At 50.0% G+C, this 21175-nt stretch overlaps 1 protein-coding gene and 1 long non-coding RNA gene across 8 annotated transcripts in view; one reads left to right on the forward strand and one right to left on the reverse strand.

The window, feature by feature from the left end:
• The window catches only part of SLC13A5 (solute carrier family 13 member 5), a 29128-nt gene extending 14189 nt beyond the window's left edge, over window positions 1-14939 (reverse strand). Inside the window, exons 1-6 of one of the 7 annotated variants that reach the window (XM_019743826.2) lie at window positions 14717-14939; window positions 10208-10336; window positions 9792-9928; window positions 7065-7252; window positions 5867-6035; window positions 4218-4340 (exon numbers count right to left, since the gene is read on the reverse strand). In XM_019743826.2, the coding sequence (XP_019599385.1) occupies window positions 4218-4340; window positions 5867-6035; window positions 7065-7252; window positions 9792-9928; window positions 10208-10336; window positions 14717-14818 (848 nt within the window). In that variant the 5' untranslated portion in view covers window positions 14819-14939. Of the gene's footprint in view, window positions 1-4217; window positions 4341-5866; window positions 6114-7064; window positions 7253-9791; window positions 9929-10207; window positions 10337-14562 lie in introns of all 7 variants that reach the window. The other 6 variants (XM_074320657.1, XM_019743828.2, XM_074320659.1 and 3 more) reach the window with 6 other exon arrangements.
• Window positions 13738-20958, forward strand: LOC141568993 (uncharacterized). Its single transcript, XR_012492346.1, has 2 exons — window positions 13738-14143; window positions 14228-20958. It is a non-coding gene; the product is annotated as an uncharacterized LOC141568993 (long non-coding RNA).
• The last annotated feature ends 217 nt before the right edge of the window (window positions 20959-21175 follow it).

Raw genomic sequence — 21175 nt, forward strand, 5'->3', positions numbered from 1 at the left:
CACCTGGAGCTGCCTTTGATGGTCCTGGGATGCCAGCCTCATCATTGGGGTGGCACAAGAGGACACAAGGAAGAAGGAGACAGGGCCGGGAGGGAGCAGGGTGGTGCTTGCATTCCAAGGAGCTGGAGAGGTAAGATTTGGGATCCAGGAGACTTTGGAGCTAGCAGCAGGCATGGCTATGGAAAAGGAAGCCAGCCCTGGCCCTGCTTGTGAATGGGCTCCCGAGAGACCAGTGCCCATTGGCCAACACGGCCTGCCCAGGGTGCACTGCAGGACCTCCCCTGGAGGGTGCCGGCAAGAGGGGGCAGGAAGGAGGGCTTCTTGGAGGAGGTGTGGAGGCTAACTCAGCCATGGGGAGGGACTAACTGGGGCCACTGGGGCCCAGGATTCAGACCTGGAGGACTTCTCTGAGGATTCCATCCATAGTCCAGTCCCTGTCAGCCTGAAGGTGGTGGGCCAGGCCAAGAGGATGGTTCCTAGAGATGTGGGTGTCCTTCCTGGGGCCTAAGACAGACTTCATAGGAGGCAGGGCATGTTGGCATGGGTGCCACACACCAAAGCCTGAAGCCAGGGCTGGATGTGAACTGCCCGTGAGAGGGTGAGGGCCACGCTTGTGATGGGGCGGGGCCTAAACATGGGACACAGGATGTCAGGACATAGTCTCCCAGGGTGCTCAGTGCTTGGGAAAGGAAGCAGCAGTTATGGGGCTTCAGTTCTGCACAGCCTGCCAGGTCTCGTGCTGGACAAGGGGCAAGGCCGTGCATCCCACAGGTCACCTTCTGGGTACACCCTCCATGATCTCCTGGCATGAGGTGACTCTGCCAGTGTGGGCAGTGGCCTCGCCCCCTTGGTATGGGAGTCTGTGTTCTACCAAGCACACCTCTGCTGCCTGCCACCTGTCATTCTCTAGACTCTGAGGCTGGGACCGAGACTTCAGGTTCCCAGGATAAGGGCTGTCTGGTCCTCCCAGCTGCAGAGCCCACGTCTGATGTTCGTGACACGTCCTGACCCCACAATGGCTGTGGACTCTGGGGCAGCATTGCATATGCAGTTATCCGGTGCTGGCCCCCCACAGCTAGCCAAGCCTTCAGGACCCTCTTACGCTAAGCAGTTTCACCCTCGTCTCTGGGTTAATCCCATCTGGTGACTGCTGGGCTGGCACGAGATGCAGGCAAATGGATCCCGTTTGCCTGTGGGAGCCTGGTCCTGGGGTGGATGCCAAGTGTCCTCCTACAGCAGAATGGCTTTCAGGATAATGCAGATGAACATGGGGAATGTGCTGCAGAGCCAAGGAGAGGTGAAGGACCCGAGCCCCCACGTGCCTCTGCTGTGGAAGGGGCCCAGAAGAACCCCCACCCTAATCCAGGGGTCAGCCTGGTTAGGAAAGTTGGGGATAAGCCAGCAGTGATGCTCCGTTAGTCCTGGGGCATCCTGGAGGGTCTGTGGCTCCCTTGGCTGGAAGTGGCCAAGATAGTCACCCATAAACTCAGGAAGATATGCGCACAGTTTTTCTGGATTAGGCCAAAGGCAATGGCCCTAATATGGCTCTTCACGACCATTTAGATAAGGGATGTGAGTGAGGGCACAGCAGAGATGCTTCCCTCTGCTTCAGGTGAGGTGGTCCAGGAGGGACGGAGGCACGTCCTGGTACATGGCAGGACACGCCCTGGGCCGGATGACATCTCCTGCTGTTCTGTCATTCAAGCTGATTGTAAAAAGCTGTCCAAACAAGGCTACCTGTGAGCCACGCCCCCCCCACCCTCACCACCACCACCACCATCGCCCTACACATCTAGTTGGTGAGGGCTCCTGAGCTGCAGCAGCGTGCCAGGAAGGGGTGGGATGGGTGGCAAGCCTGAACCAACCACAGGCAGACTCCAGAAGTCTCCAGGCTGATGGAGGCTATGCCAGGTGAGTGAACCGTGGCTCAGGTCCTTGGCTGTGAGTTCCCAGGGGCATGGTGTCCACTTCTAGAGGTGGGTGGCGTCCTTGTGGTTGTGGGGCCAGGCCAGCTCCCCTCTGCTTGCTCTGTCAGGGAACTCAGTGGGCCTCAGGGCTTTAGGCCTTGCCAACCCCAGCCTGGGGGGAGGCTACAGCAGGTACCTCTGACACCTGGCTGTACCTAGGCCCCGGGGAGTCAAGGGCAGCAACCCTCAGCTTTCCCAAGAGGGGACTGTTATGGACTGACCTGTGTCCCTGCAAATTCCAATGTCGAAGCCCTAACCCCCAGTGTGACACTATTAGGAGGTTGGCCTAAATTAGGTTTAGATGAGGTCATGAGCGTGGGGCCTCATGATTGAGATTGTGCCTTTATACGAAAAGGAAGGCACTAGAGTGCTCACTCTCTCTTTCTCTCTCTCCCCCATGTGAGGACACAGTAAGAAGATGGCCTTCTGCAAGCCGGGAGAAAAGCTCTCACCAGGAACCAAATCTGCTGGCACCTTGATCTTGAACTTCCGCCTTCCAGAACTGTGAGAAATAAATGCCTGTGGTCTAAGCCACCCAATCTGTGGCATTCTGCTATGGCAGCCAGGGCTGACTAAGACAGGGATCTAGGGTAGCACACACAGGCTCTAGAGCCAAATTGCCCGGATTCAAATGTCAGTTCCATGACATCCAAGTTTTACAACCCTGCATAGACCATTTCCCCTCTGGTTGCCTCAGTGGCCTTATCTGTAAATTGGGAATAATAAGAGTACCTACCTCACAGATTGATATGAAGATTAATCAACATACGCAGATACTTCAAATCTTATCTGACAATTAATAAGCACTCGGTAGACGTGGGTCGTTATTATTACTATTGTCCCACGAGGAGACATTGACACCCACAAGCCGCCTGCAAGGTTTGAGGCAGGTTTCCTGAGGCCCGCTGGATGGACGTGAGGACCTGCTGAAGCAGGTGCAAGAAGCAGGGCAAACAGCTTCAATCAAAACCAAGCTGTGCCCCAGGCACCCATGGGAGCAGCTTCCCTCTCACGGGCGGCCTGCACAGGGTTGTGGTGTGTGAGGGACAGTTACAACTATTCTCATGTCGTTGCTATGACTACTTTGATTATGGATAGAGATTTTTTACTAGCAGTTTTCAAAACAGTCCCTCCTCTAAGAGAAAACTTACAAAATTGCCTGATTTTCTCCATTAACTCACAGGTTTTGGTGGGCACTTTGGCCTCCCACCTCTGAGAGTTCATTGCGCTGGCCACTGAGGCCCCCATCTGTCATTTGGCTCCAGCTGCCCATGAATTAGGGCCCAGAGTACATGGCTCACAGCTAAGTCCTTTCCATCCCAGGGTGACAGGGTCACCTTTGTGCCATAGATAAATTTGCGCCTTTTAAAGTCACAACAGCTTTTTTAGGTATGTGCCAGGCACACCTCATGGTTTCTGTCCAAAGTCTGGTTGCTGTCAAGGTTGCCTCGTGGTGAACTTGCCAGTGTGCTGGGAAGAGGAAGGTGAACTTTCCAGAACCCGCACACCACTGGGAACATTGTGGGCATTTAGTAAAGGTGTGGGTTTGGATTGTTTGGACCTTGTTAGTAGTCTGCTGTGACCTGACCTAATGGACACATACAGCCAAGTGGAAGTTTGTCCAGCAGTATCGATTTGCACATGGGGACAAGATTCCCTTGAATTGCTTTGACTCACGTTGATGGCACACCTGCTCTTTCTCTCTGGGTCAGGAGCCAGGCGGGGCGCCAGGGACAGACAGGACTTACCACAGGCCCTAGAGTTGCCCGGGACGGGGGCAGAAGCAGCCCTGGAACGTGACTACAGGTACTGAGGGACAGGGCTATGAGGTGCCCAGGCCAGCCCAGAGGAGAAGCAAGGAATTCTTCCATGATAGAATTCCAGGATGGGGGTGAGGGAAAGTCGGGAAAGGTGTTGGGAAAGAGGGAAAGTTGGGAAAGGTGTCCCCGAGGAAGCAGCCTTTGAGCTGGCCTGGGAGGCTGAGGTGCTTGGAAGCCGGAAAGGTAGGGAATGGCATTCCAGGAAGAGGGAGAAGCATGTGAAAGGTTCAGTGAGCAGCCTGAGGTGGCCTCCCCCCCTTAGGAGTTGCTCGCTTTCACTCAAGGGTGTCAAAGTAAACACAGGTGGTGGAGCTTGAGAAATAGTCAGGACCAGACAGGAAGAACTTTGTGGAGTGGCCTACTGAGTCTGAGGATTCTTCTGCAGGCGCATGGCAGATTAGACGCTATTCTGGAAGCAGCTCAAACTTACTTGAATCCCATATAAATACACTGGAGCCACAACCAGGCGAGCAGCAGCATTATCACCATGTTGGGGAAGGCAAATCCAAACCAAGAGGCGAAGTTCACGGTATCTTTGCTGTCAGGAAACAATCTGAAGGGAGAAATACCGGTCCACATCTCTACCAGACACTGAGCCGTGGACCCCACGAGACAGTCTGGAGCAGGGACCTCCTCTTCCTGAGGCCCAGCCACCCAAGTCCACCACCGGGTAATATCCCCAATCAGGTGGGGGGGCCTCAGCACACGGCTACACACAAGACAAGCCTAAGGAGTGACCAACTGACCCTCCTAGGGGTCCAGACTCTGCTGGAAATCTCATGCAAGTCATGGCCCTTCCCTCCAGAAAAATACACTATTATACACACATAACTTGGCCAAACGCTTCAGAGGGTCCACCAAGCCTCAGAATCCTCGTTCTGTGAGCTTCTGCAAAGGAAGGGTCCCCGTAGGAAAGCAAATCTCAAAGCTTGCCTGGGTGGGACCAGAAGATGTTTCTGGGGCTGGAGGAAGATCATTTCCACTCCAGGTTCTGCCTCCCTCCCCTAGGGGCTGCTCCCTTTAGCCCAAGGGTGTCACAGTAAAAGCTGAGCTTTCTGTGCTCAGCCCTGACAGCTCTTTTTTTTCTCAAAGGAACTCCAGGGAGAATTGTAAGGCTCTCATTACAGAAAACACTCACGGGGTCAGAATAGTCTGCTTGTTGGATCTCAGGTGTGCCCAGCCAGGCTCCAGGCTTGTCCTTCCCACCTCCTAGCTGCCCTCCCCACCTGTCCAGGGCTCTTGTATGCCCAGGACGGGCACCATGATATTTAAGTTCCTTCCCTCCGTGCCCACTGCAGTTTGTACTTACCTTCATTAATGCATTTACATGACCCACCTAGAACTCTCCAGGTGTCTGCTAACCTCAGCTGACCACGAATATCCCATGGACAGGGCCCAGGATTCCCTCACTTCTGTGATGCCAGCCCCACCCGACACAAGACCAGGCACGGAACTGGGCCCTTAAGCCCTGTGTCCCTTTGTAGCCAAAGAAAGTTCCAGACCACAGACCACCCCTGTGGTCTACCTGGGGCCTCACAAGAACACTGGTCACATCAAGGGCAATCAGAGGAACTATAGTGCATGAGCTGGTGACAAAGTGAGTGACCTAACCTCTAACGTTTGTACCATGTCTAGATCCCCAATAGCATAGGACCTTCACCATTTACAACCAAGGTCGGTGAGCCAGCTCTGAGGGGAACATCTGTAGGTGTGTGTGTTTTCCCCACATTTTAACCAAGGACCCAACATCTGGGACGACGTTGTCCTTTCCCATGACTTTAGTGGTAGAGTTCAATCATTTGACCTGTCCAAGTGAGAATCCTGAGCCCAGGAAAGAAAGGTGGGACTTACCCCAGGACAGAAAGCAACCAGGTCTGAGGGTTGTCATCAGCTCCCACCCCTGATGGGTGCTGAGCAGCTGCAACAGTGCTGGGACCCAGAGGCTGATGGGGGCACATCCTCCCACCTCTGCTAGGCCCCCAGCTCCAGGGCCCAGCTGAGGAGGAGGGAGAGGTGGGAGGGTCCCTCCAAACCCGGGGCCCAAGTAATTGTCCCCAGAAGGCATGGCCAGTGACTCACTCATGCATCTGGCCCAGGAGCACCACGTTGGGTCCTGTCCCGGTCAGGGTGGCAGTGCCTCCGATGCTGGCAGCGTAGCACACGCACAGGGTCATGGCTTTGCACATGCTCTTCCTGTCACAATTCTCCCGCTGCCCCATAGCAGGGCCTTCAAAACTCACTTGGCTCCCTGTAGTGACACAGCTCCATGAGCCGAGCCATCCTGGAGGCCATCGGCTCAGCTCTAACGCTTCACTCGGCTGCTGACCTGAGGATGGGGACATGCCAGCTATGCCGGCTCCCTCCACAGGTTTTCCTCAGCCTCCAGCACAAAGTTGTAGTCTGGCCCTATCTGTCTGCCCGCAGTCCCTTCCCATAGCTTCCTCAAGGCTCCTCGGTGCCCTGTTCCAATTCAGCAACTTCAGACACAAGCCCTTCTTTCCTGCCTCTTTGCTGTTGCTCCAGCTGGTCACTCCGTGGGGGGGGGGGGGGGAGGGGGGGCGGTCCAAATCCATCTCAAATGTCCTCTCCTCCTGGCAAGACCTTTCCCTTGTCTGAGCTCCCTCAGTGTCTGGTTTGTGGCACCCCGTGGCTTCCCCAAGTCAGAAGAAGTGCACGTGGGGCCTCATTACCCTGCCCCACTGGGCTCCATGGGTCCAAAGTATGGATGTGTCGGCATCATCTCAGCAGGCCCAGGGTCTGGCCATCAAGCCATCGGCATGGGTCAAGCCCCCCTGTGCTGCACCCTGGGGCTGGTGTAGCAAACAAGGCAGAGAATAAAACAGGCACCGTCTGACTTCCCTGAGCTCGGCCCCTAGCGGGGAAGCAACATGGGACAACCACCCCAATACCTGTGGGAGCGGATGAGAGGTTTGAGCTGTTCAGGGGAGGCCTCCCTGAGGATGAGTAGGAGGACGAAAGGGTGAGGGGCACCCAGTAGGTGCTCAAAAGATGCCCAAATGAATAATCAAATGATCATGCACTGATTTCTGTGATTGGCGGGAACTGACGGTGGGAACTTGCTGTAAGTTCTACTAAAGGATCTAATTTTTATGCAATAATTACATCCCTAAAACTTATGAAAATAGCGTTTTCTAAGTATTTCTCTTATGTCTGTTCAAAAGTGGGTTCCAGGAGCTGGGGAGGTGGCCAAAGCTTTTTGGCAACAGAGGGGAAGGTGAGTCCCATGAACCCTGGCAGCACCTGGCCGGGGGCTCACCTGGTAGCTCACTGGCCTTGCCCTTGTCTGCCAGCTCCAGGGCCCCCAGGCCGGCCTCGGTGGCTGTGCTCGTGGCCTCCATCTGCTGCAGCACGGCCTCCACAATGGGGACCATCATGGCCGTGGTGGCCGTGTTGCTGATCCACATGGAGAGAAAGGCTGTGACACCCATGAAGCCCAGCATCAGCCTGCAGAGGAGGAGCAGAAAGGAGAGCAGGAGAATCCCACCCCACCCACCTCCTTCCCCAGCCTTTAGGGAGTAACAGGCACGATGTCCCCCTGCAGGGATGCCAGAGGTCAAGGCCAAGGTGCTGAGGCCAGTTCAAGACCGGGTGGTCCAGGAGAGGATCGTGCTTGTAGTACCTGCCTCCCTCCCTCACCACCTCCCTCCTCCCCTCCCCTCTCCCCTGCCTTCCTTCTTTACTCCTTCCTACCTCTCTCCCACAGACATTACTGATGTCTAGTCTGCTGGCTCTCAGGGTCACCAAGAGGCCTTTCTCAGCCCCTTGTCATAGTTCTAAGGAGGCCCATCTAGCAGGGGCATCACAGACATCCAGATGTGAAGAGCTGGCCCTTGTATGACCTAAGGGTGAGCTGCAGCAGCCCTATGTGCAGGTAGCTCCAACATCCCACCCCAGACCCTGTTCTCCCCTAAGTGCAGAAGGGCTGGCAGAGTAGCCTTCAGGGGTAGGGCAAGCCTGGGTGGAGCCTGGGGAAGTGGAATCTCCCTCATGGGAGGAGCTGACACCCCTACCCTCGCTGTCTCTCTCTGCACACACACACTTTGTACCCCTTCCACTCTGCAATGGATCAGATCAAACAAACAATATTCAGAAAACATGTTCCCTTCATGTGTAACACCTGTCTTCCACCTCTGTCCCACATCGGCCATCTGCCTAGAACATTCCTCAAGGTCCTTCAAAAACCTGTCAGATAAGGCCCCTCCTCTGTGGCTTCCCTCCCGGTCAGACCAGGCATGGCTGAACACACCTTCCTCCATCCTCCCTTCAACGCTAAGCACTGGCTGGCCTCAGAGGACCTGTTTCCTTGTCTGTTCTTTCCTCGGATGGTGAGCAGGGGAAGGGTCTGATTCTTCTCCATGGCTTCCATGCACCCCAGCACAAGGCCAGGAACAGAAGGCACCGGGGGAGGGCTGGCTGAATGGAAAGCAACCGTTCTCGGTCTCCATGGCCCTCTGCAGTCAGGCTTCTCCCCACGGCCACTAATTTGCCTGACGGCTGCACTGCACCGAGGTCCAAGCCGGTGTCCATGTGGGTTGGCCTCATGGACCCGTAAGAACAAAGGCTGGGATCCAGGCTGGGAGGAGAACCCGAGTTTGCATGAATAAGGCTTTGACATGATATCCCAAGGCACCGAGGGGGCCTCAACATGAAGGTCACCCTCAGGGCAGGCAGTGCCATGGACAGTTGGAAGCCAAGCTCAGAGAAGAAGCCAGGTGGCAGAAAGGAGCAGAGAAGCATGTGCAAACTTCCTGGATTTGGAAGCAAAAATGCTTCAGTACTCTCAGAACGAGGCCCACCTGCTAATGGAGAAAAGCTGGCCACTCAAAGGATGCTGAGAGCAAGAATTCTGAGGCCCCTGAGGTCTCACATTTCTAGAAAATGCAATGGCTTTTGATTTGACCTACAAACCAATCACTGGATGGGCTTGCTACCATAAAAGGTAACAGAGACCAGTCACAAAGCTTCCTTCTCAGGAGAGCCTGAGGCACTAAGGGAACCAGGTAACATCTCTCAGAGGGCAGCCCAGGGTCTGCGGGCTCAGGATCCCACACACTTCCTGACACATGGACATCTCAGGACGGATTTGCTGTGAACTAACGAACTGCTGCCTCCCTGGGGCTGGGCTGGGTGGGCTGGGAGTGAGGGACACACCATCACTTGGGGAGAGCATTGCCTCAAAACAAAGGCGCATCCTGAGTTCCTGACTAGAGTGGGGGAGGCCTCATTGTACATGCCAGGTCTCACGTGATGGTCCCCAAGTGACTGTCAGCATATCATTTAACCTCTATCTCAAATTCCTCGTGTACAGAACATGGGTGGTAGGAATAATACCCAACTCTCAAGAGTTGTGAGAGTTAAAATGAAGTGATACATAAGCTCTTAGGTCATGCCTGGGGCATGGCAGATGCTCAGAATACCCAGGTGATTCTGATCATGTCAGCGCCACGGGTGGGTTGGATTGGTGGGGGAGATCTAAGAGAGGAGGGAGAAGCTGAGGTCCTAAGAGACATGAGAGAAAATGAGATAAGAAGCTTCTTTACAGAGGGACTCGATGTGCCAGCTTTGGAAGGATGGCCTTTCTGCTCCCCCCTGAGCTGGGTGGTTGAACCACCTCTGGCCTACTTTCCCCACAAATGCCCTGTCAGTCATGGCTTGATCCAACCTCCCCCCACCTTGTTCCCTGTGGAACTCTGCAGCCCTCCTCCAGGAGTCCTCTGAACATCCAGGGACCCTTGCTAACCAGTGTCCCCTGGATTCAGAGGACCCTTACCCACTGCTGTCACCACGGGCTCCCACCACCGCCCATGCATCTGGTATCCCCTGCTAAGATTGTCACATGCCCACCCAGAGGTCCCCCTGCCCGCCAAACCCAGGTAATCCTACAGCCAGCCCTCACCTAAGGGTGATTGGTTTGTGCTACAGCTCCTCCCTAGCCCTGGGGCCCACAGAGAGCCCTGTGGCAAGAAAGGGAAGGTGTAATTACTGTGCAGGCTTGGCCCCCACCCAGAGGAGCGTGCGCAGGGCGATTCTCTTGTGCAGGTTCCAGCGCTCCACAGCCACGGCCACGATGAGGCCGCCCAGGAACAGCATGTTAGTGTCTTTCATGTACTGGACACACACCTGGAGGGGGGCAGGGAGGCCCTGTCAGGGTTGTCTCTTGGCCACATACTGCTTGGGCCCACGGCCACCCAAGTCCCCAGGGACAGGCAAGCAGACCAGATGCTGACTTCATGGGCAGCTTGGCGTGGGGATGGAGGGTCAAGTGGGGTGTCTCCGTGCCAAAAAGAATCCACGGTGGGCTTACCTGGTCCCCTGGGGCCTAGGCAGCTCAGAGAGAGGCTTGGAGAATGAGCAAAGGGGAGGAGAAGGGATCCACCAGGACCCCCTGGGTCTGCTCACCTGCTTGGAGTCCAGAATCTTGAGGAGTGGGAAAAGCAAGGCAGGCATGAGGGAGGTGACAGCCAGAGGGATGACTTCTGTGCACCAGTAAATGGCCATGAGGATGATGACGTAGGCACACCTGACAAACTGAAGAGACAGCCCTGAGGCCTCGGCATGCTGCTGCCCTCAGTCTCATCATGTATTAAATGTGGATAATAATACCCACGTCCCTAGGCTGTTTAACGTTTCATCGGCATTTTTATTATAATCATTATTAACCACCTCTCTGTCCTTTTATTAACCACCTCTCTGTCTCTATTATTAACTCTGTCCTCTCCCTCATCCCAACCCCGTCACCAAGACCTACTGCTTCTAGACCTTCATTCTCTGGCCTCTTCCCCTTCCCACCTTCACCCACCACGGCCGCTGCTTTTGCTCAGGGCACATCTCCTCCTGCCTAGATGGCTGCAAGTATCTTCTAATTTGATCTTTCTAGTTGTATCACACCACATTGCTGCTCCTTCTTTCTCTTTTGTAAAGCTGATCATATCACTCCCTGTTTAAAAGCCTTCTCTTGCTTCCAGGACAAAACCCACATGCCTTAGCATGACTTAGGAGACCCAGTGCAATGGAGCAGGCCCTGCAGACCCCTCCAACAGCATCTCCTTGCCCACTTACACCCCGAGTTCCAGCTACCCCAGAGCGCTGGCAATAACCGAAGTTCTTACTCTTACACACACCGCCCCCCATGGCTCAGCTCAGCATTTCTCCTTGGGCACCTGTCCCCACCTCCCCCACAGGCTGGGTCTGTGCCCTCCCTCTGTGTTTTCCTCCCCACCCAGACCCTTGGCAATTTGCACATTGGGTTGCCATCATTTGTTTCCTGGATGGTCTCCCCACTACCACAACCCAACAGCGAGCACCTTGAGGGCAGAGCCAGTGTTTGTGGATTCACTCTGTCCTCAGCACCCAGCACAGGCCTGACACTTAGGAGATGCTCAGTAAATGCCTATTAGAGGAATGGGCCAGCGTAGCAGGAGCTACAACAACACTGCCGTGAAGATGTACCTGTACGCTGTCCCTGCTTATCATCACCCCAAAGAGCACACATGAGATGCATGAAACATTGCATGAAGACTTAGACAGTCTTTGTTTGAATTGAGTCATAAAAAATAAATCTTCCTTCAGCATCCCATGAGCACCCAGGACATCTCCCTCCCGTGTAATGCAGGGTTTCTCGGCATGATGGACATTTTCGGGTGATTCTTTGTTCTGTGGGGAAGGTTGTCCTATGGTAGGATGTTTGGCAGCATCTTGGCCTCCACACCACTAGGTGTCAGTAGCACTTTCTCCAGTTGTGACAACAAAAAATGTCTCCAGGCTTTGCAGAAAATGTCTGCAGTCCCCTGCTTGGGGGTTGCAGGTATCAATGCTGATTGAAGCCACCAGACTCAAGGCGGGACAACAGTGTGGTTAGAAGCCCAGGCTCTGCCACCAGGCAGACCTGATCAGTGTCCACTGTCTGCCATTGTCTGGCTTTCAACGGTCACTCATCAATGTCACTGATAAAATACTCCTCTCACTCCCAACCATGGCTCCTCTCCCTGCTTGTTCCATGTCCTCACGTGTAAATTGAGGATTTAAGAGCACCCATTTTTAACATCTAGCATACATAAAGTGCTCGGTGAATTTTTATTATCTAAACTTAGAAAGAGCAGGTGGTAGATGTAAGCAATTTTCACAGCACCATTCCTGGAGGTGCCAAATGTAACCAATAGAAAAGACACAAGGCTGACTGCCCCCTCCCCTCCATGGCACTATAACCAGGCCCAGGAGATGCCCCACCCCTGAAGCAAACTTGACCCTCCTCATCTAGAATGCTCCCACAGTGGAGAGAGCAGGATATGTCAGACCCATCTGAGGAGCGGGTGGTAACTGTGCAGAATGAGATAGATTCTACCTGCAGAGAGGAGCCCGGCTCCCTGTAGGTAAGTTCAAACATTTCCATGAAGCTGGAATGTGGCTGGAAAAGCACTTAAAGCCAAGCTAAAAGTGGACAGTGGGAACGAAAAATCAGCATCAAGCACATAGTGGGGCTCAATAAATACATCTTAAATGCACACATATAATTATTAACAAGTAAGGGTGGCCATGACATGTTGCTTAGTGAAAAAAATGTAGGTAAGAGAACATACTGTGTGTGTGTGTGTGTGTGTGTGTGTGTGTGTGTGTGTGTGTTGGAGAGGAGAGGAGAGGAGAGGAGAGGAGAGGAGAGATTGATTTCTAGAGAGAAGGCCATCAAAGTTACAGTAAATTATGGCAATCGAGAGTATTTTCATTATTACTTTATACTTTACAGACTTTAAAAATAAGATTTTGAAAACAAATTTAATAAAATAAATGATACAAAAAAAATGTATCGTTAAAAAGCTATTTAAAAAAAAAAATAGTACTCAGAGAAAGGGTTAAAAAAAATGGAGCAGAGATGAAGCCAGGAATGCAGCAAGGTGGCGGGAGGAATAGAAGGAAGCCTGCAGGAGAGGGGCCAGGGCACCGGCAGAGGGTGGCGTGCACTGAGTCACTGCCCCACTTGGACAGTACTAGCCAGGCTGCCAAGCTTTCCCTGGCCTCCCCGTAGCTCTGCCCCATGCCAATATCTCCGGGTGTCCTGGCACAATGATGTGGCTGTGGGGGTGGGGGGGCAGGGTCAGGGAGCTCGTCAGTGGTGACTAAACAGAGGCACAAAAGGAGAAAACACCAAGACAGGGTCCAGGCTCCCAGTCACCTGCCCCAGCGGGAGGGAAAGCACGTGAAGGCAGCCTTTGGAAGGACTTTCACCGATGTCGTCTCTTCCCTCACCCGATCCTCACTCCCATGGCAGGTTAATGACATGTATATACACCCTGAGTTGGGGGTCCCAGCCCAGGGCCATCTGTGTGCGTGGGGGTGGGGGTGGGGGCAGGGTAGGAGTGGGGTCTCAGTCATACTCTCCTGGAACAGGAAGTTCAGCCAAGCTACTATAATTATTCCAGGGAACATCACTCCCCCCACCCCCCCAGCAGAACCAAAATCACAGCTCTCCTGCCTGACTCCCTCCTACAGACAATAACAACCCCAAATCTCTTTCTACAGAGGAAGTATGGCTGCTCACAGTTGGTATGGCAACTGAAGGGCCATCACAGTTGGATCTGCTGTCCTTGGCCCATTCAGGGCCTGTGTTAACACCCCCCCCCAAAGGTTCTTCTCAGCCTCCCCCTTCCACATCCTAAGAACCAGTATCATTCCTTTGGGCACCCAAAACCATGAAATATCAGAACCAAACCACCTTGCCCCATTGTACAGACGAGAACATCAAGGCCCAGAAAAATGCAGGGGCTTTGCTAAAATCACAATGATGACTGAATAGAGGAAGTCCAGTTCTCTCGCAGAGTTGGCTTTCTGATACCCCTGTACAATCCCACTCCTCCAGGACTGCCCCCTGAGTATCCCCTAAAGAGCTCCTCTGTTTGCCAAACCTGCCTGGGAGGTGGGGGGCAAGCCGGGGGTTTCCTGTCTGGGCTTAGAGTGAAAGGGCTGAAAGAGGGAATGAGGAAGGAGCAGCCAGCAGCCACAAAAGGCTTCAAAGGCCTCGGGCCTCTGCCAAATAGGCTTCACACAGCCCAGCCCAGCCTGGGCCAGGGCTCCCAGCACCGCCTCCAGCCCGTGGCCAAGGCTATTCATTCTCTGCCTCCCTCCCAGAAGCAGTAGGAGGCCAGGGCATGGGACACCGCTTCCCTGCAGCCCTGGGTGGTGCCACCCAAGGCGTGAGTCCTGGGAACATGTCTGCCTCCTGCCACAGCCACAGCAGGCAGTGAGCGAAGCAGGCCAATCCTGACCTGCTTTTCAGCTGGAGCAGGATTTTGACTCAGCTGTGGCTTCCTAGGTTTCAGAGATGGATAGAAATGTGGACCATAGGTAGAGAAAGCAAGGCTCAAAGAAGGGCCAGAGAGTTGCAAAACAGCACTCAGGATCCACTTAGGTGATGATTTTTTTCTGTAGGTCCCTAACTGACCGGGAGCCATCTACAGCTGCGAAGTCCCCAATCGCTAATGGAAGAGACCTGGGCCAGAAGGGGGAAAAGATGAGCGCCCAGGCTCTCTGTCAGCATGGGTGGTATTAGGCTGGGTGAGAGGGAGAGGGAATGAGATTATGCACCCTAGGGAGATTCTGCGCTCCGGGCTGAGCCTATGGATGTGCTGTGTGGCCGAGATCTGAGCTAACTTCTACGTTTCTGTGCTTGTTGGGACAGTTCTTGCACCCTGGGATCTGTGAACCCGAAGGTCGGTGCGCCTCGGGGTCTCCGTGCCCCTTGGAATTCTTCACAGGGCACCTACCATCTGGCACCCGGAGCTCCCAAGTGCGCGCGCCCCCAGGAGAGCTGTGCCCACCCGGGAGTCTGTGCACTCCAACTCAGTGCTCCCGGGTTCGGTGCCCGCTGCTGGGACCAGGCGCCTGGAGTCCACGGGGCTGCCGGGAGATGCAACTGACCTTGGCGGGCATCAGAATGATGAGTGGCAGCAGCAGTAGCGGGGTGACGAACAAGATCGCGAAGGACTTGAACTTGGAGACATAGCTCAGTGCCGAGGCCATCGCGCGGGAGGGAGACCGACTGGAGAGGCGAGTGAGGGGCAGCCAGAGGCTCCGCGGGCTTAAGAAGGGGCCACAGTCCCCGGGGGATGCGGGGGGGGGGGGGAACAGCGGCAACTCCGCCCCCCCACGGTGGGGCCTCCCCGCGGCCCCTGGGCGGGGTCGGTGGGGCGCGCCTACCCCCAACTCTGCCACCCGGCGGCTGCCGGAGGCGCCTGCGGATTCCTGCGCTTGAGACCGGCCCGCCAGGAGCGACTGGGGCCCAGGCACCTCATGACTCTCCAAGCCTTTCCTAACTGTCCTGGACAGAGGCACGCCCGGGGCTGCCAGGCGGGATGTGATCGGTCATTCATTCTGCCTGCTTTGGCATGCGGGCCCCCTTCTGTGTCCGCACCTGCCCTTCCTGGGCCCTTCAGGGGTCCCAACTGAAAGTCCCCACCGGCCTCTCGGTCTTTCGGATCTATCTCCCGAATCTCTCGCTCCTTTTCGCCTCATTACTAACTCCCCTCGCACCCGCATGCCGGAGGGGTCTCTAGCAGAGGTGATGACCACGCCCCGCACCCTCGGTACGGCGGGCCCCCTTTCCCGGGTCACTCCTGGCTTCTCCGCTGCGTCCGTGCTGCTCTGGGCACAGGACCCTTACCCCGTGCGTGTCCCCTCCCACCCAGCGCTTCCCGGGCGCTCTTGGGCAATCGCGGAGGAGGCGAGGCCACTGTCCTCCGCAATCTGAGCGCCTTCTGCCCTCCAGCGGACACCCGCGCAACCCGCCGACGGGCTCAATGACTTTGGTGGGTCTCAGAAGCCCGCTGCCCGCCTGACCCAAGCAGCTACTGCTATTTTACTGAGGGAAACAGGGATCCAGCGAGGAAGGGACTTAACCAACACCACACAGAGCGTCGTTCATTCATTTGGCAGAACTCCTGCCAACGGCGCACTGAGCACCAATTCTGTGCTGAGCCCTGTTGTGGGTGCTGGAGGTCCAAGGATGCAGACACCGCCACTGCCATCTGTCCCTTTTTTTTCCCCCTCCCTTCTCCTCCTCTGCCTGCTTGTCTTCTTATTCTGCAGCTTTCTTTTGGGGACTCTTAACCCTGCTTGAGTTTTAACCACAGCCTGCTTCTTAGTAATTACCACCCTCTGTCTTCAACCCAGCCATGTGCGGGAGTCCCAGAGCTCCACATTTCCGACCTTTTCCAACCTCAGGCCCTAAAACTCAACACCTCTTAATCAAGTTCGTGACTCTTCCTGTGACTTCCACTTAAGGACACATATTCCCCCAGACCCTTCCTGCATCTGCCTGCCTTACGCCCTCTCCCCTTTGTAATTCTCAATGATCTAACCCTGGGTTCCCCTGCCCCATCCCAGGCCACTCAGCACTAGTTGTGTTTACATATTCTTTGGTGTAATTTTTATTTAATGTTTTTTATTCAACACCATATGTTCAACCCGCACCTTTTACAGTGCCTGATCCAGTGTGTGCACGAGAAACAACTTTTTCCCCGGGGTGTATGAATGAATGCATGCACACCATTTCAGTACAAATACAACTGCTTGAAAGGGAGTATAACCTAATTAGGACATGGGCTCTGGAGCCAGACTGCTTGGCCCTGTGGCATCCTGGCTGTGTGCCTTAGACAAGTTGCCCTCTCTGAGCTTATTTTTTTCATAAATGGAGATAACACCAACGATGATTTCAAAAGGTTGCTTTAAAGATTATGTAAGTTAATGCTCAGAGAGTACTTAACACAATGCTCTGGCATATAGTAAGCAATCAGTAAATACTTGCTTTTGCAATTATACACAAAAATACTCTGAGTCGCAAAAGCAAATGGGGAAGGCTTCACGGAGGAGGTGGCATTTGAACTGAGACTTCAAAGCTGAGTAAAATTTGCCAGACAGCATTGGTGGCTAGTCAAAATCACCAATGAATGAGAAAGTATTAAAATTGTTGAGAGAAATCCCAAGATAATTCAGGAATACTGGAGACCAGAGTGCAACAACAACAAACAAAAGCTAAATAAGTGTAGAGATTATACCAAGTTCATAGGTAGGAAGACCAAGCATTGTCAAGATATTTGTTCCTCTCAAATTCATCTATAAATTCATTCAAATTCTAATTAAAGTCCCAACAGAATTTTTATTTGACAAGCTAAATCAAAAAATTCAAACTTTTGCAAGGCGCCAAGAATAGTTAAGACACTTCTGGAGAAGTGGGGGCAAATTGCCTATCAGAATTCAAGATTCACGACATTATAGTAATTCATGTAATTATTAAATATTGGCAAGAGGATAGAAAAATAGATCAGTACCATAGAATAAAGAGCCTAGAAATAGACCCATGCTTACATGGAAACTTGATATAGAAGAGAGATTGCGTGGACTATTTGATGCCTCCTGGCAGTTGCTGGACCAATTAGGTTTTAGCAGTAGAGACATTTTTCTTTCACTAAATATGTTAGACACAGAAGAAAAGTTTGATCATGATATGTAATAAATTAATAAAGTTATTTCTGCTTTTTAAATTTGAGTCATTTAATTATTCCCAAAAGCTGAAATGAGAGTTCAATTTATGCATGCAAATTTATTTACCAAAGAAATGCTCTGCTTTTTAATCATACTCCCAACTTCACAACTAACTTAGAATTTTAGCCACATATTGCATTGCATGAAAACAAATGAAGTAATGAAAAAGAGCATATCAATTTATATCTTGTATTGAAAGCTTATCATAAAATGGATTAAGTATCAAGCACTTCACCTCAATGTGGCTGCTTTTAGGAACCTGTCATCAAGGTGCATTCTATATTTTATTTATTGGGTTTTAAAAATAGTATTCCTCAAAAATATGAATCCAAACATTACAAGGCATTTCTTGTCCCTAACTGAAAATAGGGACATATGTAAAACCAAAATTATTTTGGAATTTTACTTATAATGATACATAATATGCAATTGTGTGATGCAACTCTTATCCTCACCTTAATAATTTAATAGAACTTTCATCTTATAACTAAGGTAGTGAAAGTCTACTTTTTGGTATAAAAATTTTTAATTACATGTGTTTTAGCAATTTGACCTCAGTTTCAATATGTAGTTGTTACTTTCTAGTCAGAATTAGCATTGTGTACAATTTACATTTTTGAAAACTTACCAGCCTATGGATGAATTTCTAATAAATAGAAAATGGGGATGTTAAAGAAAATACAGATGAGAATTCTCTGGGATACAGTAAGGTGGCAGATGTATTTTTCAACAAAACAGACTACAGACAGGATACAAATATTGGAAAGTTTTTCAACTCCACAAAATCCAAGAACAACCAAATCAGTGCTGAGTCCAATATGCCATCTCTATAGCAAAGTCACTGATTTACAAAACCATCGATTGAGCAAAAGCTTCGATTTACAAAACCTCTAAAAAAATACACCTCTAAAAATACACCCGCTTTTTATTGAGATATAATTAGCTTAAAACATATTAGTTTCAGATTATTCTATGTTTGTAAACATCACGAAATGATCACAGTAAGTGTAGTTATCATCCCTCAACATTACAAAAAAAATGTTTCTTGTGATGAGAATTTATAAGATCCACTCTCTTAGTAACTTTCAAATACACAATTCAGTATTTGTGTAGTCACCATGTTACATCCCCTTGACTTATTTGGAAGTTTGTACCTTTTGACTCCCTTCACCCATTTCACACAACTTCCCACCCTTGCCTCTAGCAACCCTTAATCTGTTCTCTGTATCTATGAGTAATTTTTTTAAATGTTCACATATAAGTGAGATTATATAGTATTTTTCTTCCTCTGTCTGCCTTGTTTCACTTAGCATAATATGCTTAAGCTCCATCCACGTTGTCACAAATGGCAAGACTGTCTTCTATATCCATTTTTATATCAATAGACACTAGCTTGTTTCCATATCTTGTCTATTGTAAATAATACTGCTATGAACATAAAGGTGCATATATCTTTTCAAATTAGTATTTTCATTTTCTTCAGATAAATACACAGAACTGAAATTGCCCAATATAATTCTACTTTTATTTTTTTGAGGAAGATCCATACTGTTTTCCACAGTGACTGCACCAACTTACATTCCCACCAACAGTGCACAAGGGTTCCCCTTTCTCCACATCCTCACCCACACTTACAATTTTTCTTTTTGATAATAGCCACTTTGACAGAGTGTGAGGTGGTATCTCACGGTGGTTTTGATTTGCATTTCCCTGATCAGTGATGTTGAGCATCTTTTCACATGTCTATTGGCCATCTGTATGCCGTCTTCGGAAAAATGTCTATTCAGACCCCCTGCTCATTTTTTAATTGGATAGTTTCTTGTTGTTATTGAGTTGTATGTGTTCTTTATATGTTTTAAATATTAACTTTTTATCAGATAATATGAGTGGTAAATATCTCCTCCCATTCGGTAGGTTGCCTTTTCACTTGTTAATGGGTTTCCTTTGCCATGCAGAAACTTTTTTGATGTAGTCCAACTTGTTTATTTTTGCTTTTGTTGTCCTTGCCTTTGGACTCAGGTCCAAAAAATCATTGGTAAGATCAATGTCAAGGAGTTTACCACCTATATTTTCTTCTAGGAGTTTTACGGGTTTAGGTCTTACGTTCAAGTCTTTAATCCATTTTGAGTTAAATTTTATGTATGGCATAAGATAGTGGTCCTCTTTCATTCTTTTACATGTGACTGTCTAGTTTTCCCAACGCCATTTATTGAAAAAACTGTCCTCACCCTGTTGTATATTCTTTCCTCTTTTGTTGTATATTAATTGACCACACATGTGTGGATTTATTTCTGGGCTCTCTGTTCTGTTCCAGTGATCTATGTGTCTGTTTTTATACCAATACCATACTGTTTTGATTACTATAGCTTTGTAATATGTTTCAAATCAGGAAATGTGATTCTTCCATCATTGTTCTCCTTTCTCAAGATTACTTACACCAATTAATCTTTATGAGAATACTAGTAAGTAGTTAAATAAGCTTAACATTTTCACGTGATCATCAAAGTTAACTTTGGAAAACTCATACAAATTAGTGCAAAGACTAAGTTTACTCTTAAAAATATTCATAGCTGTTATACTTTTGATGCTAGTTAGATGTCGAATGTCAAGTTCATTTCTTCAATTAAATTTATCTCCTAGCAGATACTACTGTACTTCATAGAGGGAATGAAGTGGGGAAGACATTCATTGTTCAGGAAAATTAGTCATAAATTTCAGTATATATGCATATGCACACTTACTAGAATGGCTAAAATAAAAAAATACTGATCAAGTACTGATGAGGCTGTGTAGCAACTGGATCTCTTATACATTGGTGATGGGAATAGACAATAGTACAGACACTCTGAAAAACAGTTTGACAGTTTCTTATAAAGTTCAACATACATTTACCATACAGCCCATCATCATACTCCTGGGTATTTATCCTAGAGAAATGAAAACTTATGTTCATACAAAAACTTGTATGTGAATGTTCATAGCAATTTGATTATAACAGCCCCAGGCTAGAAACAATCCACATGTCGTTCAACAGGTGAGTAGATAAACAGACTACACAATCCATCCATAGAGTAGAATACTACTCAGCAGTAAAAATGAACATACTTGGAGGGATCCCAAAGGCATTATACTGAGTGAAAAAAAGCCAGTCTCAAAAGGCAACATATGGTATTATTCCATTTATACAACATTTTGCAAGTGAAAAAAATTAGAGGGAGGCAGAACAGATCGGTAACTGCCAAGGGTTAGGGTTGGGGGAGAATATAACTATAAAAAAGTAAGTAAACATTTTTATATCGTAATTGTGGTGATGGATACCCTAATCTACACGTGATAACATTCCGTAGAATTACACAGAGACACACACATACACACACAAATTGTGCATGTAAAAATCATTAAATCTAAATAAAGTCTGTAGTTGAGTTGGTAGTATTGTACCAAAGTCAATTTCCAGTTTTTAATAATGCTCTATGGTTATGTGGAATGCTGTATTGGGGCAATCTGGAGAACTGGTATATAGGAACTCTCTGTACTATTTTTACAACTCCTTACGATGCTAAAATTAAAAATGATTTTTAAATTGTAGTAAATAAAAATATATACTTTACACTGATCAATCCAGCCTCTCCAAGTTCATATTTTATGGCTGATACTGTAGCAAAGAAAATGGTATTACCGCTGAGATTGTGATATGAATAAGGGGTGCCTAGGAAGGCAGCTGATGAATAGATTTCTTGGACTTTGGATACTTTTGAGTCTTTTTGTTCGTATTTGGGCAGGGTACTCAGTGTTTCTACAGATAGGTCTGCTCTAACGATTGGTTACAAGACTGGC

Source organism: Rhinolophus sinicus, linkage group LG15, assembly GCF_036562045.2.
Source record: "Rhinolophus sinicus isolate RSC01 linkage group LG15, ASM3656204v1, whole genome shotgun sequence".
Classification (NCBI taxonomy): domain Eukaryota; kingdom Metazoa; phylum Chordata; class Mammalia; order Chiroptera; family Rhinolophidae; genus Rhinolophus; species Rhinolophus sinicus.